The sequence below is a fragment of the Halichoerus grypus genome, chromosome 8 (genome assembly GCF_964656455.1).
Source record: "Halichoerus grypus chromosome 8, mHalGry1.hap1.1, whole genome shotgun sequence".
Lineage (NCBI taxonomy): Eukaryota > Metazoa > Chordata > Mammalia > Carnivora > Phocidae > Halichoerus > Halichoerus grypus.
In genome coordinates, this window is record NC_135719.1 from 148,544,831 (window position 1) to 148,559,234 (window position 14,404).

A 14,404-nucleotide genomic window follows, 5' to 3' on the forward strand; every position below is an offset into this window, starting at 1 on the left:
GCCACGGAAGCGGGGTCCAACCTGGGCGGCCTCCCTGCAGCTCGGTGGAGGCGGTGAGGAGGGACGGGTCCCCTCCGTCGGTGGGCTGCCGCTTCCCCGCAGGGAGGCAGGGGGCCCGGGGTCGGTCGGCAGCCCCTCCGGCCGTCTAGCTGCCTGGAGGCCGTGCAGCCCCCCATGGGTGCGCGTGGGAAGCTCGGGGGGCGCTCCGCCGTGGACGCCGGCCCGGCTTGTGCCGCCGGATCCCAGGGGAAGGGTTCCCGTAGATTCCGAGCAGGGCTCCGTGTGCCGCTCCCTTCGTCTCGGCTGCCTGCTCGTGTCTAGATGAACAGGCGTCAGTCGTGAGAAAGGAGGTAGGAGGCGTCGCGGTGGGACAGCGCGTCTCCCAGTCCCTGCCCCCGGGGCGCGCGGGGCTGAAGCGCAGTGTCGCGCGGTCACCGTCTGCATCGGCCCAGGCCCGGGGTGTGCAAACAGCGGCGTCCGCTCCGAGTTCAAGGCCTGTCCCGTGGCAACAACGAACCAACTGAAGCGGTTTTTAGGACAGCTTAAGTTTGTGTTCACGGACCTGAAAATCTAGCTTCAGTGTCACACTCTTGTAGCCTTAAAATTCTTAATAAATGACGCCGAACTGTGATGAGACTGCGTCCCGGTGAGCGCGGAGAAATGCAGACGCTCTTTCCTACGTCCGGGGCTAGCGGCAGGGGGGTCCCAGCTCAGGCCTCCCGCTCTCAGTGGGGCCGCCCCCATGGCACACACGCCACCTCCTGCGCCCTGTCCCCAGATCCGACAGCCCAGGGCCCGGATCCTGGTCTTCCCGCTGAGCCCCATGCTCGATGCCGAAGCCTGAGGGGCGCCACCATCACACCCCAACCAGGGAAAGCGAGAGCACCCTGTCCCCCCAGGAGGAAGACACCCTTAGGAAGCACTAGCCCCCGTCTGTGGTGGCCGACCCGCTGAGGGGACGGGGCGTGAGGTCAGAGGGCAGCGCTGCGGGAGCCGGGGGCCCCGTCCCCTGGAGGCATCGCCCTGCTCCTGAGCGGCGGCGGCCTTTGGAGAAGGTGGCGACGGGGCTCACGATGTCCCAAGGAGCCCAGGCCCCGGTCAGGAAGCTCCCCAGGCCAGCCCTGCCCACCGTCGGCGCTTCCGAGCGTCCTGATCAGCTAGGAATGTCACACGGCGGCGTGGCTAAGAATTAAGTAGATGAAAAATGGAGGCTTTGTTCCAACACTGGCGAACGATCCGACAGAAATCTGTGGTCACGTGACCTCTGGCAAAGGAGGCGTGTGGCTTTCTTGGCTGCCCCGTGTTTTGCTGGATTAATGTAAACTGCTTTGTTTGCAGGGTTTATTGTCATCCCAAAACCAGGCCAGCTCTCCGGGCGGAACTGTAGTGTAGCGGCCCGCCCCTGCTCGAGAACCTTCGCCCCGACGACCCGGCCCCGAGGCAGCGACGGACGAGACAGGAGCGCGGACCCTCGCGGGGCAGCCGTCACCCGGAGTCGCGTGCGAGGACCCACGGGGCCCGCTCGGGAGGGCGCGCTCTGCCATTCACCCAAAGAACCTGTTCCCGTTTTTAAATCGTTCTTCTGGGGCTGCAGTAAAAAATAAGAAAGCGGATTTTCTTGCTTTTTACTCAGAAGTTCCGTGTAATTAAAATCTCATATATATCTATATAATCTATACATATATATATAGTGTAAAATAAACTATTTCTTGGACAAGAAGTCCCCTTACACGCAACTGTTACAAACAGTACTTCACTCTGTTTTTGCACTGATGTTTTTATACGTAGGTGGTCAGAGACGACCTGGAACGCACTCATGAAGAAAGTTGCTTTCTGGCCTAAATCTGTCATTCAGGAAGACGGATGCTGCAATCATAGATTTTTACAAATTGCACTTAAAATAGTTTAATGCTATTAGGGAATTACTTTAAATATGGGTCTCACAGACTCGCGCCCTCCAGGGTGTTGAAGATGCTCTTTTTAATCTTACATTTATTTTAATACTGTTGTTTCCAAAGCAGTCAGCGCTGTATTATATGTGTCAATGATGTGATTGTGCTACGGGGACATGGTTACTTCACCAGTAATTTACATCTTTTATGAGTGACATTTCTAATCATGAAAAAAATATTAATATTAAAACTATCTTGAATATACCATTGGTTTAGCTTCTGTTAAGTTGACTCAATTTTTAATGTGACTTTTTGTTCAATTAAAGTTTGGTATGAAATGATGCGTCCTTTTTCCACCCTGTTCCTGGAAGCCCGAACAGGCCGGCGGCCAGGGGCTCATCTGGAGAGTTCTGTGGCTCTCGGCCCCTCCTTCCGGCTCCCGGCGTGAAGTCGCTGTCGTCGCGGCGTCTGCGGAGGCCGGGGTGCTCTGCGGGCCGCGGGGATCCTGGGGATGGGTGTCGGGCCGAGACCAGCTCCGAGCAGCTCCGAGCAGAAGGCTGTCACTTGGACTGTCGCCCGCAGCGGCCCCCGAGGCATTTTTAGCCGGAGTGACTAAACCCCGGGGCGTCCGAGGCACAGCTCCCCCAGCGAGCAGGCCCCACGGCTGAGGCAGGAAGCCGAGCGCACGCGTCCGAGAGCCGCGCGGGGCCCCTGGGTCCCCGGGACAGGCGCCTGGGGAGGTGAGCGCCGGGACGCAGACGCCGTTGTCCCCAGCCAGAGTCAGAATTTATCAATCGTATCCATTCACAACGACCTGCGTATTAAAACCGCACATTCCGGATGGCCTCTCGGTCACGGCCCCAAAGCGCGGGCTTCTAGGCGTGCGGGTGACACGCAAACCCCGCCCGCGCAGGCCCGGGGACACAGGCGGCCCACACACTGCGGCAGGTCAGCGCAGGGCCTCTGAAAACGGAGTCGGGCGCTCGTCTGGTGACCCTCCGGGGCGGGACCGGTGGAAACCTGGTTGGCACGAGGCCCGCGGTCACGTGGGGTCACAGTCGCGCTCGGGCTGGTCGGACCCCCCCCCCCCCCGGCTCCACACGGCCCAGGGGGGGCGGCCCCGGCTCGGCCCCGGCTCGGCCGCGAAGCTGTCGGGGGCCCGCTTCGCTGTCCACGCATCCGCCCTGGGAACAAACCCACGGCTCTGGCAGCAAGTAGGCCAAGGCGGCTTCCGAAATCAGGCCGCCTGTAACCGCCCCGCGCCCCCCGGCCGTGCAGCCCCCGCAGCCCCGCAGCCCCGCAGCCGGCAGCCAGGCCCCCCGCCGAGCCACGTGCCCTTCCGCCTGCCTCGAGCTCCCGCCCGCGTTTGGGGCTGGCGGAGGCGCTGCGCGGGGACGGGCCTGCGGGACGCCGGGCGGAGGCGGGGGGCCAGGGCGAGTCCGCGAGCGCGCAGGGACCGCGGCAGGCCCGGGCGGGGGACGCAGTGCCCAGGTCACTTGGGTGGCGTCCCCGCCGCCGCTTCTGCTCCACAAGCAGGTTCACACGCTCAGGTGCTGTCAGAAGCGGGACCCTCGGGCCAGCGCACCAGGCCACCCTCTGCCCCCGGAGCAGCTTGCGCACCCTCTCGGCCGAGAGCAGGGGGCCCGCTGGGTGAGGAGCGGAGACTGGGGCACCAGGCAGGTGCTCAGGAAACGCTGTGCAGTGAGCCGACCTGACAGGGTCGGGGAGCAGGACTTGGACCCCACTTCCCTTCTGGAGCTTTGTCACTGGGGAACGGCCTTGCCTGCAGAGGCTCAACCAGCCTTCAAGTCTCCTGGACCACCTTTCCAGTCTGCAGCGAGCGGACACCCACCAGGGCCCGGGCAGCAGGCGGAGGCGGCCTCCCAGCTCAGGGCCCAGAGGCCGGACACAGCCGGAGCCATTCCAGCTGCCCGGGGACTGGCTCCCGTGCTGAGAGCGGGTGGGGGGCCGCAGGGAGGGCGAGCGTGGCCGGAGTACCCCCTGCTCCTCCTGGAGGCTGGTGCGCAGGGCTGGACCAGCTGTGCCCGCCGTGGGGCCTCGTGGGGCCGGGCTCCGGGCTCCGGGCTGACGGCTTCACGGCACTTGTATTCCAGAGACCAACGGGAAGCCAACAGCTTCATCGGGTGGACGGGTCACACCACCCCCCAAGGGCCTGGCCTGCCCCAGAGAGGCCCTCCACGGGGAGGGACAAGTCTGCAGGAGAACTTTAAAGATTTTCCCCTCAAATGTTATACACTTAAAGGGGTAACAGTTTTCCTAAATACACAAATGCTGGTCAGTCCTTAAATGTGTCCTTAGGGCCCGTCCTCGAGGACAGGAGCATGCCCCCCTGGTTCTCCGGCAGCCTCCCCTGCCTGGGGTCAGAGTGTGGGCGCACTGGTCGTGCAGGGCCCTCTTCGATCCCAGAAGCCCGCTCCTGTCGCCTCTGGCCGCCGGTCTCCCTGGTCTTCCCGCTGCTGAGCCCCAGCACCACCTGGCTCTGGCCTCCTCCCTGCCTCAGCTCCCAGGGGACCCGGAACTCCCAGATCCTCCGCGGAGGCAGAGTGGCGCCCTGCTTGTCCCTCAGTGCCCCCCGCCACAACAGGGTGTTAAATGGGTTCAAAGGAAGCTCTTTCCAGCCCCTCCTCATGTGCACCCAGCTCTGAACATTCCCGAAGCGTTGTTTCTGGTCTTGAATCTGCCCCTCTTGGGCTCCTCGGCCCCCACGCAGCCCACGCCCATGCTGTCTCGCACTCACCCGCACCCCGCCCCTGTAAATGCTGGCTCCCGCCTGCCCCTCCTGAGGCTGCTATATCCACCCCACAGCTGGGCCGGCCTGGGGCTCCTGGTTCTGCTTCACCGCCCGGCAGGTGGCTCAGAGGTGGTGGCCACTGGAGAGCATGTGGAAGAATGTCACAGATTTGTCTTAAAAGAGGGAACAAGATTTCCCCGATGCCGAGTGATGTTGGGAAACAAGAAGGGGCGCCTGGGTGGCTCAGTTGTTAAGCGTCTGCCTTCGGCTCAGGTCATGATCTCAGGGTCCTGGGATCGAGCCCCGCATCGGGCTCCCTGCTCAGGGGGAGCCTGCTTCTCCCTCTCCCACTCCCCCTGCTTGTGCTCGCTTTCTCTCTCTCTCTCTGTCAAATAAATAAAATCTTAAAAAAAAAGAGGGAACAAGAAGACAAAAACTAACCTGGGAAATTTGCTTTTTTTTTTTTCTTTTTTAAGATTTTATTTTTACTTATTTGTCAGAGAGAGAGACAGAACACAAGCAGGGAGAGAGGCAGGCAGAGGGAGAAGTAGGCTCCCCGCCGAGCAAGGAGCCCAATGTGGGACTCGATCCCAGGACCCTGGGAAAATGACCTGAGCCGAAGGCAGCGGCTTAACCGACTGAGCCACCCAGGCGCCCCGTAATTTGCTTTTTCTTAACGTTGTAAGTTTGTGAAGGCGAGGAAAAGAAGGGGTCATTACGCTACATCCCAAGACAAAAACGGGCTCAGGAGGGTCTGGCGTCTGCCCAGCGGGCGGGCCAGCAGCAAAGCAAAGCGCCGTCAGGATCCGCATCTCTACTCACAGGCGAAGCTGGGCCTCCGGAGCTAAGGCGAGGTGGCCGGCGGCCGCGGGGAAGCCCGGCGCTCCGACGTGCCTCATGCTTGGCAGCCTCGTCCGGCTGCAGCTCTCCGGGGTACCGAGGCCACGGAGCACCCTGGCCGAGCCTCTGTTTAGTCCTTACTGGCTTTTCGTGTGCCACAAAATTAAGCTGTCCCAAAGCCTTCCCAACAAAATAAATTCCCCAAATATGCTCACAAGACCTAAAATAAAGAAATGCACGTCAGGACACATGTTTAACTCAGAAAATACTAAAATATTGTACTGACAGCTTCTTCTTTAATAAAACTCCGACAGATCTGTAAGCTGTGACGCGCCACACAGTATGGGTGACATACCTAAGAAGGCGCGACGCGCAAAGCTCGCGGTGAAACCAAGCCTAAATAATACAGTATATAAATTCTGATTTCTGTTTTGATTCATATAAAAAAATTACAAAATATTCTCTGCCCCAAATTCCTAGGTTACAAAAATGAAACAAAAGCCCAGAATGAGATGGTTTTACAAACGTATTTGACTGGAACATACGGGACCTCTGCTCTCAGGATGCCAGGCGCCGCAGGCTAGGGGCTCCAGGCCAAGTGGGTGCTGGCTGGCCTGCGGGGCAGTGGTCTCGGGGGTGCCAGGCCTCTCCCTGGAGCCCTCCATCCGAGGCTTGGCGGCGATCCGCGGGGCCGGGCCCTGCCGCACCTGGTCTCATGCCCCCGGCAGGCGAGCCGGCACGGGCTGCTCAGTAGCCTCCGCCCTTCCTGTCGATCGTGGGCAGGCGACACTGCTTCAGGCTGGGCTTACTGTCCTTCTGCGCATCCGTCTGTTAAAGGGAACAGCAGACGCTCAGCGGGGCCGGGCCGGGCCGAGAGCCACGGGCTACGGGGAGCTAGCGCGACGGGCTACCTTCTGGTTGGCGCCAACACACTTGAGGGGCCTCAGCAGCGGCACTTTCCTGTTGGCCCCCGGGCCAAACGCGGAGTGCAGCGCGGGGCTGGAGTACGAGGACAGTTTGGTCCCTCCCGAAAGCTTCAGTCTGGGCAGTTCCATTAGGTAGGCCGGTCCTGGTCTCTTGGGATGCTCCTCCTCTGGCTTTAGGGACTGTTTCTTGAAACAAAACACAGGTCAGTTGAACGTACAATGGTGTCCCCTTCACAGAAATTAGGAAAAACACAAGAGGCTCTTTTGCACGACTTTCGCCTAATGGAACTTGACCAAGAGGTGTGACCGTATGGTGACCAGACGGTATCCCTGCCACCCAGGTGACGTGCTGCTCATTGGAGCGTCCCCCCTGGGGGAGGCAGAGCCGCCACACTGGAGTCTGGGGCCTGGTTCTCCCCTGCAAGGCAGCCGACTGTAGCCGGGCCTGACGCCCGGGAGGCCACTGACACGGTCACGGCAGCGTTCCACGGGCCATGGCGGCGCTGGTGGCCCTGCTCGAAGTCCAGAGGTCGGCCAGATCCGCCCGCACTGTTGCTTTAGTGTGGCGGGTGAGCTAAGAATTTTTTTTACCTTTTTTTTTTTAAAGATTCTGTTTATTTATTTGAGGGGAAGGAGAGAATCTCCAGCAGGCTCCCTGCCAAGCCCGGAGCCCGATGCGGGGCTTGATCCCACGACCCCAAGATCACGATCTGAGCCGAAGCCAAGAGCTAGAAACTCAACTGAGCCACCCGGGCACCCCTGCATTTTTTAACAGTTGAATCACAGTGTCCAAAGTTTTACTGGGACAGAGCCCCACTGTTCGTTTACGGTTCGTCCACGGCACCAGAGAAGAGGGCAGCTGTGATGGGACCTCATGGCCCACAAAGCTGGGAAGGCCTCCCAGGTGGCCCCTCCAGACACGGGGGGACTGTGGTGGGTGCCGGCAGGGGTGACGCAGTCAAATGTCTCACTGGAGGGAAAGGCTGAGCAGGGACAGCAGTTGGGAGGCAAAATGAGGGAAGCTCAGGTGGCTGGGGAGGAGGGTGTCACCGTTTGGGGCCTGAACAGCTGAAAGGGAGCTGCCTCTACCCTTAAAGGGAAGGCATGGGGAGAAAAGCAGGTTTGGGGGGAGAGACCCGGAGAATGGGTCTGAACCACTCGGCCTATTGGCCAAATGGAACGATCAGGCAGGCGGCTGAACACAGCAGTCTGGAAGTCCGGAGAGCAGCCTGGCTGCAGATACGTCGGTGACCTCAGCTCCTAGCACGAAGTGACACGCAGCAGATGCTGGGATGAGTGACGGAAGGGCACAGTCACCACACGGTGCAGTGCCAGCCCCCACGTGGAGCTGGGGGGGGCTGAGCAGCGGGGACCACTTGGGGCGCTCAAGGATGAAAAGACTGCAGAGGGAAGCTGTTGTTTCTAAAGCAAACAGTATGTGCCCAGGCGAGTCCTCAACTGGGGCCTGCTGCGCGTGTGGGGACCTGTCACTGGCTCGCTGGGTCACCCAGGTTGGTTTAGCTTCTCTGTGCCCCCTGCTAGGGTCAGTTGGAGGGCACAGGGAGGTGACAGCTGCCAAGCGCTTTGGCAGGGAACTGGCCCCTGCGTGTGGGAGAATCCCGCCTGGCCTGGCCTGCACACACGGGACGCTGCTGTCCCCGCTAAGCTAGGGGGGGCAGAAGGGCAGGAACGATCGAGCCAGGCTCCCCGCGTCCTGGCACACAGAGACCTCAGGGGCACAGGGTCAGGCCTTGCTGACCGGTGGGGCCGCCTGGCCTGCCACGGGGGGGCGTCCTCCGCAGAGACATGGGCCACCTGAGGGCATCCAGTCCCAGCTACAAAGGCCATTTCCAGCTCCCTCACTTCACTCAGTACCTTTCTGTCCTCCTTTGAAGTGTGCCAACTGTTACTGAGAAGTTCCGATGCCACAGGGCGCTCTGGAAAGAAGGCTTTCCTGCGGCTGGCCAGAGCGTGCTTCTCAGCCGCCCTGCAGGGGAGGAGGAGAGAGGGCGTGGTCCCCTGAGAGGGTGCACAGCACGACTGCATGTCCCTCTCCTCGTTCCCAGGCTGGCCTATCCTGTGCGCTCACTGCCTCTTCCTTCCCACGTGAACTGTGGGCATGGGCCTGCCACGGGCCTGCAGCCCCCACGCTCACCACCACGCTCACCCTGGCAGGAGTGCCCCGAGGTGCGGGGTGAGACACCCTCAGGCAGCTCCTCCCATGCCAGGTACCAAGGCGCCCCCAACCCCACAGCGAGCTCCCCCTGCCGTCACTGCTGCGCGCCAGGCCCCTCCTGGAGTCTTAACCACCGGAGCCTCGGCATCAGCCTCAAAACAGCCACTGAGCCCTCCTCGTGCCCTGCCGAGGGCCACGGACCGCCTCCTCCTGGGAGGCCACACCAGGAAAGAGTGAGGGGGACATCTCGGGGGCACCCAAGTTCAGGACAGAGCTGTTCCCGGACCCACCCGCCCCCACTCATACCCCCCAGGCCTCAGCGGCACCAGCTGCCGCCCCCCCGGAGCTGCACGGGAGCCCACCTCTGTTCTTGGAAGTACGGATGCTGCAGGGCCTGGTGGGCAGTGATTCTCTCATCAGGATCATAGGCCACCATTGCATGCAGGAGGGAGAGGCATTGCGAGGACAGACTGGCTGTCAATTGAGGTATTCCTGATCCCTTTTTAAAAGGAAAATCAAAACTCATAGCTCTCGACCTGTATTAAAAGCCCAATGATAATAAACGATCATGCCATTATTTAGAGCACTTGGCCAGCCATCATCATGATTCTACAGGGCCCTGCACCGATGACAGTTTATGCTCTAAGAAGGGGTGCGACTACGCAGTCGTCCAAACCCAGAGAATGTACGGCAGCAGAGGGACCCCTCACGTGAGCTGCGGACTCGGGGTGACGATGATGTGTCAGCGTGGGCTCATGGGGGAACCGACACGCCACCCCGGTGCGGAGGGTCACGGCGGGGGGGCTGTGCAGGCCCCCAGGTGGTCTGTGGGGAATCTCTGTACCTTCCACTAAGTTTTGCTCTGAACCTGAAATTGCTCTAAAAAGTAAGTGGGGCGGGGGTGTGTGTGAAATCTGTCGTGCTATCAGTGTAAGAAAACGACTTTTCCCCGAGAGGACTAACAGCACGTTCTTACCTGAGAAGAAAGAGATAAAACTTAAAAGGAGGAAAAGGAAGAATCCATAACAGTTGTCTCTCCTTACCTTCCCTGGGCCCAGGAGCTGCCCACCCGCTGCCCCACGGGGCTCTCCCTCAGAAGCCCCAGCTCCCCAGATCCAGCTGGCTCTCCGACCAAAACCAAACCCTAACCAGTCGTGGTCTGGGTGTCAGCGTCGCTCGCAACGGCCACACGAACGCCTCACCACGCGCAGCCTGTATGTGGGAACCTTCTCCGCCCTAAGGTCTCTCAGTCTGGGGTAAATATTCGCAGGACAAAACCTGACTGCCAGGCCCTCAGCAAGACCATCTGAACTCTCCTGCGCTGCTGGAGGGAGCGCGCCCCTGGCAGGACCCCTGGGGGACCACAGCCCCGAGCAGCTGCCGCATTGCCTCCCTTCAGCGGCAGCGGGGACCCAAGCAGACGGAGGGCCGACAAGGGTAGGAGAGGCGCAGCCTGGGCCCCTCGGCTGGCTGCCACCACCAGCCTTGGCAGGGGGCAAGTCCACACGGGACTCTTGGGCACACGCCGCACTTACTGTTTGAACTTGGTGAGGGTCTTCTCAGCAGGGGTGCCGATGACGTCGTGGATTTTTGAGATCTGGTCCAGCTCGTTGGCTCCGGGGAAGAGGGGCTGCAGACTGGAAGAGCAGGACGGCGCCGTGGTTAGAGCAGGCCACAGCTTCTTCCTCCCAATGTCCCCTTCTGCTGGGCGGCTAGCTCACACGGAACCCTGAGGACACAATCCCCCGGGTGTGGTCCTCCTTGCAGCTACGGGCTTTCCATTCCCCTTCGGCTCAGGCCTGTTTCTCCTTTCCCAACAGGGGGGTGTCATCCTAAGAGATGGCCACATTCCTCTCTGTACACCCTGAGATCTCCGCGGCAAGACATGTCACCTCCGTAAGTCTCCTGTCACGGGAGGTTTTCCAACAAAAATTCAGGGTGGGTTGGGTCTGGTTTTGGTGACAAATGAAGTCCAAGAAACAAAGTTTTGGTTTTTGGAGCTTTTACATATTTTGGAATCATGGATGAAAGATTTTAGGCTTACATAAATAAATTCAATTCACATGACAAGCCGCAAAGAAGAGTTTAGAACAGCAGCTCCGCATAGGAAAGCAGCCATGGCTACGGGATAAAGGAGGAAAGCCCGGGCAGGCAGGGAGCAGCTCTGACACTTGGGGGGGGGGGGCGGGGGGAGGGCCAGGGTTGCTGGGGTGTGTGTGGCGGGTCCCCCGCAGGCTGCCCCGCACGCTGGTGAGACACCACCAGCCATCACGTCCTCCACACCGAAGTCCTTTACCACCCGTAGGGATTTTAGCGCAGCAGAAAGGACTGTCTGTCGGTACTTGAAGCTCAGTGAAAGTGCCACTCAGCTTTCCAAAAATAACAAGCCGATTACCAATAGGTGTGTCCTGAAGGACATGCATGTCCGTATTTATGAAGTGGGCAGCTGAGCTGGTGAAAGCAGACGACCCAGGTCCCCGCCTATGATGCATATCACCCAGATGTTAAATTCACCTGCTCGTCCTTAATTGTCCACTCCAAGCAAGCGAATGCCGGCCCACCCACTCTGTGTGAAGCTACAAAGGCTGGGGGGTGTGGAGGCCGGGGAGGAGGTTAGAACTTGGGGCTTTCTAGAATCCAGCTGTGCCACAAGGTGACCCATCCTCACACTTGTGACCAGAGCATCCTACTTGATGGACTGTCTCTCTTAGGGTAGGTCCCAGGAGCAGGGGCGCTGCTCACATATCCCCATGGCAGGCCCCACAAGGTGGCAATAAGCACGTTTCTACTCTGTCCCTGAACTCACGAATCAATCATTTCACTGATGAAGCCAAATGGGGAGGCCTGCCGGCCTACGGCCAAGTTATGGCAGTAGGAAAGAAGTAACTGATACTATTCTGCACTTTGTGACAAGCAAACAAGGAAAAGTACTTGACAAAAAGGACAATGAAAGCCTGGTACGTTTTCTGTCAAGTTAAACAGTCATACGGGCAGGACGACTGTAAAGTCCGTCTGGTAACGGAAGGGCCTGGCACGAAGCCACGCGGCAGGTAGGCCGAGCCTCGCCATGCGGCCTGCGTCAGGACATGCGCACGGGGTTTTCCGACAACCCCCCGGGTGTGGTCCTCCTTGCAGCTACGGGCCTTCCATTCCCAGGCGGGCCCCAGCTCTACCTGGCGATCTCGTAGAACACACAGCCCGCGCTCCACAGGTCCATTTTGTAGGTGTAGAAGCCGTCGGTGAGGAGACACTCTGGGGCGCGGTACCAGCGGGTAGAAATGTACTCTGTGTAGGGCTGCCTGGAATAGACACTCCGGCAGGATCCAAAGTCCCCTAACTTCAGGACATCCTGCTGCAGGGACAAATGACATCTCATCAAGCAGCTGTTATAATACAGACCACTTCAAATAGTTATGCACCAACGGGAAAATGACTAGCATCGAAACTAGCTTATAAAATACAAATTACTTCATAAGCACCCGCAAGTGCCTCCAACCGATAACAAAGTGGTGTTTCTATTCAGTGGGATACGTTTACAAATATTCTGGCTATGTTTTACAAGTATTTCCAAATGTCTACAGGTTTTGGAAAATTTTAAGTCACAGCATGAGTCTACAAATGCATTAAACAAACACCACAGTGGTTCGTTTGTCTCTAACTTCCCAGCAGTCCAGCTCTGCTGGCAACTTTGTTCTCCACTGGGGGGTGGGGGCGCCGGCTCTCTGGAGCCATGGGTTCTTTGGAGCAGATCAGACAGACCGGGGAGACACGCTTTGGGATACCTCTTCGATTTTGTTTACCCCTCACATTCAGGTAATAACGTACAGGCTGTCAATAAATTGGAGCCTCTGGGACCTACACCTACAGCAAACGTTCAACACAGCATGTTTCCCAGCCAGGTTATCGAGAAACTTCATTCCAACGGCCTTTCACCTGATCCCATTACCCAGTGCATCATGTCGGACCTCCCACAAAATTGGAAGGTGTGTTAAAAGGCAAGAAAAACAGTCCGAGAGACAAAGCAAGCAGCAGAACCAGTTTCAGATGCGGCACAGATTTAAGAATTTTGGAATTACCAGTCAGGGAATTTAAAATCACTGTGAGTGATCTGTTAAGGGCTCTAGTGAAAAAAGTAGATGATGGGAAAGTTCAGGGAAAGTTCAGATGGGAAATGCAAGCAGAGAGATGGAAACTCTAAGAAAGAATCCAAAGGAAGCACTAGAAATAAAAACCACTGCAACAGAAATAAAAATGACTTTGATAAGCTCATCCACAGGCTAAACAGTCAAAGAAAGAATCAGTGAGCTGGAAGATGCTCCAACAGAAACTTCCAAACTGAAATGCAGAGAGAACAAATAATGGCAAAAACAGAGAAGAACAGCCAAGAACTGTGGGACAACTTCAAAAGGTGTGGTACTCACACTACAATGTGGACAAACGTCAGAATGATGACGCTGAGGGAAAAATCCAGACCAAGAAAGAGCACATACTATAGATGCCATTTAGAGAACATTCCAGAAAGTGCAAACTAATATATAATGACAGGAAGTCAGTCTTTGTCTGGGGACAGCGGACAGGAGGGACGACCAAGGAGCACGAGGAACCTTCCCGGGGCCAGAGCTCTGCTTGCTTGGCTGTGACGACGGCTTCGTGTGTGTACACATATTCCCACACTTACCGGGCTGCAGGCTTCGAGTACGTATAGTTGACGTGGCTACGGACTGGGACAGACCTGAGCGCAAATCCTGACTCTTCGACTTTCACATGCACAGTGTTTGGAGGGATAATATGAATGGAGTTTATTTACCTATTATTTTTTTTTAAGTAGTGTCTACACCCAACGTGGGGCTTGAGTTCATGACCCTGAAGTCACACGCTCCACTGACTGAGGCAGCCCGGCGCCCCTGGGGTTGGTCTTTGCCTATAGTAAGAGAAGAGTTGCCCAAGGTAATTGCCTTCCAGATGTACAGTTGTGTTGATGGCACTTATTAAATAAACCACTTTTTCCAACTGGGAGAAAACAACAACAGCATAACAAACATGGTGCCCAACTATCTGGGATTGAAAGCCTATCTAGTAAAAAGGTTTCCCATTCTACGTTTCTTTGATACCATTTTTTTTTATATAGAAGTTCTTACCTTTATTAATATATTTTCTGGCTTTACATCTCTGTGAAATATTCCATTTCTGCATTCAATATAAAAGGAAGGATAGAATTAATTTGTGCCTCATTCAAATTCTTTTACATTGAATTTTTAATGAATGTGAACACGTTTTACCAATTGGAGAGATGCCAAGTCTCCAAGAGCGTACCTGTGCATGTGATCAAGGGATTTACATAACTGGTACATGTAGTGCATAATCTTTTTTTCCGACAATGGGTGTCTTCTCCCTGTGCGATCAAGGAAATTGCCAAATATGCTTACCAATGATACATATCCCATTTTTTGAAAACATAAATAGAATCCAACAATTTTATTTAATGATGTGTGAAAATCTAAAAAACAACCTTTAGTAATTTCAGGAAATTTGGATTGTACATACTAAATACATCATTTAAAATTCTACATACTGGCATGATTTCATGTAAAATCCCCCATGCACGCATTCTGATCACTACAGTAGTACTAAGTAATAAGCACCAGAGTAGTTTGGTCTGATAAACCCCACTCGAGCCCCCCCACACACACACACCAGCGCAGGCCTTCCGGAACACGCCCTTTCGAACTGTTGATTATAAAGTGTCAGGAGTCACTTGAAAATCCAGGGTTTTCCTCAGCTTCCAGTCTGGTTTTTTTTTTTTTAGATTTTATTTATT

General features: G+C 56.8%; 1 protein-coding gene across 12 annotated transcripts in view; it reads right to left on the reverse strand.

Moving 5' to 3' along the window:
• Nucleotides 1-5,758: 5,758 nt before the first annotated feature.
• The window catches only part of MOK (MOK protein kinase), a 52,719-nt gene continuing 44,073 nt past the window's right edge, over nucleotides 5,759-14,404 (reverse strand). For 4 of the 12 annotated variants that reach the window (XM_036086212.2, XM_036086207.2, XM_036086217.2 and 1 more), the window contains 8 exons: nucleotides 13,900-13,978; nucleotides 13,725-13,773; nucleotides 11,760-11,938; nucleotides 10,122-10,223; nucleotides 8,949-9,122; nucleotides 8,286-8,397; nucleotides 6,396-6,596; nucleotides 5,759-6,312 (listed from right to left, as the gene is read on the reverse strand). In XM_036086212.2, coding sequence (XP_035942105.1) covers nucleotides 6,232-6,312; nucleotides 6,396-6,596; nucleotides 8,286-8,397; nucleotides 8,949-9,122; nucleotides 10,122-10,223; nucleotides 11,760-11,938; nucleotides 13,725-13,773; nucleotides 13,900-13,978 — 977 coding nt within the window. In that variant the 3' untranslated portion in view covers nucleotides 5,759-6,231. Of the gene's footprint in view, nucleotides 6,313-6,395; nucleotides 6,597-6,683; nucleotides 7,671-8,285; nucleotides 8,398-8,948; nucleotides 9,123-10,121; nucleotides 10,224-11,759; nucleotides 11,939-12,441; nucleotides 13,359-13,724; nucleotides 13,774-13,899; nucleotides 13,979-14,404 lie in introns of those variants that run through there. The other 8 variants (XM_036086210.2, XM_036086209.2, XM_036086215.2 and 5 more) reach the window with 8 other exon arrangements.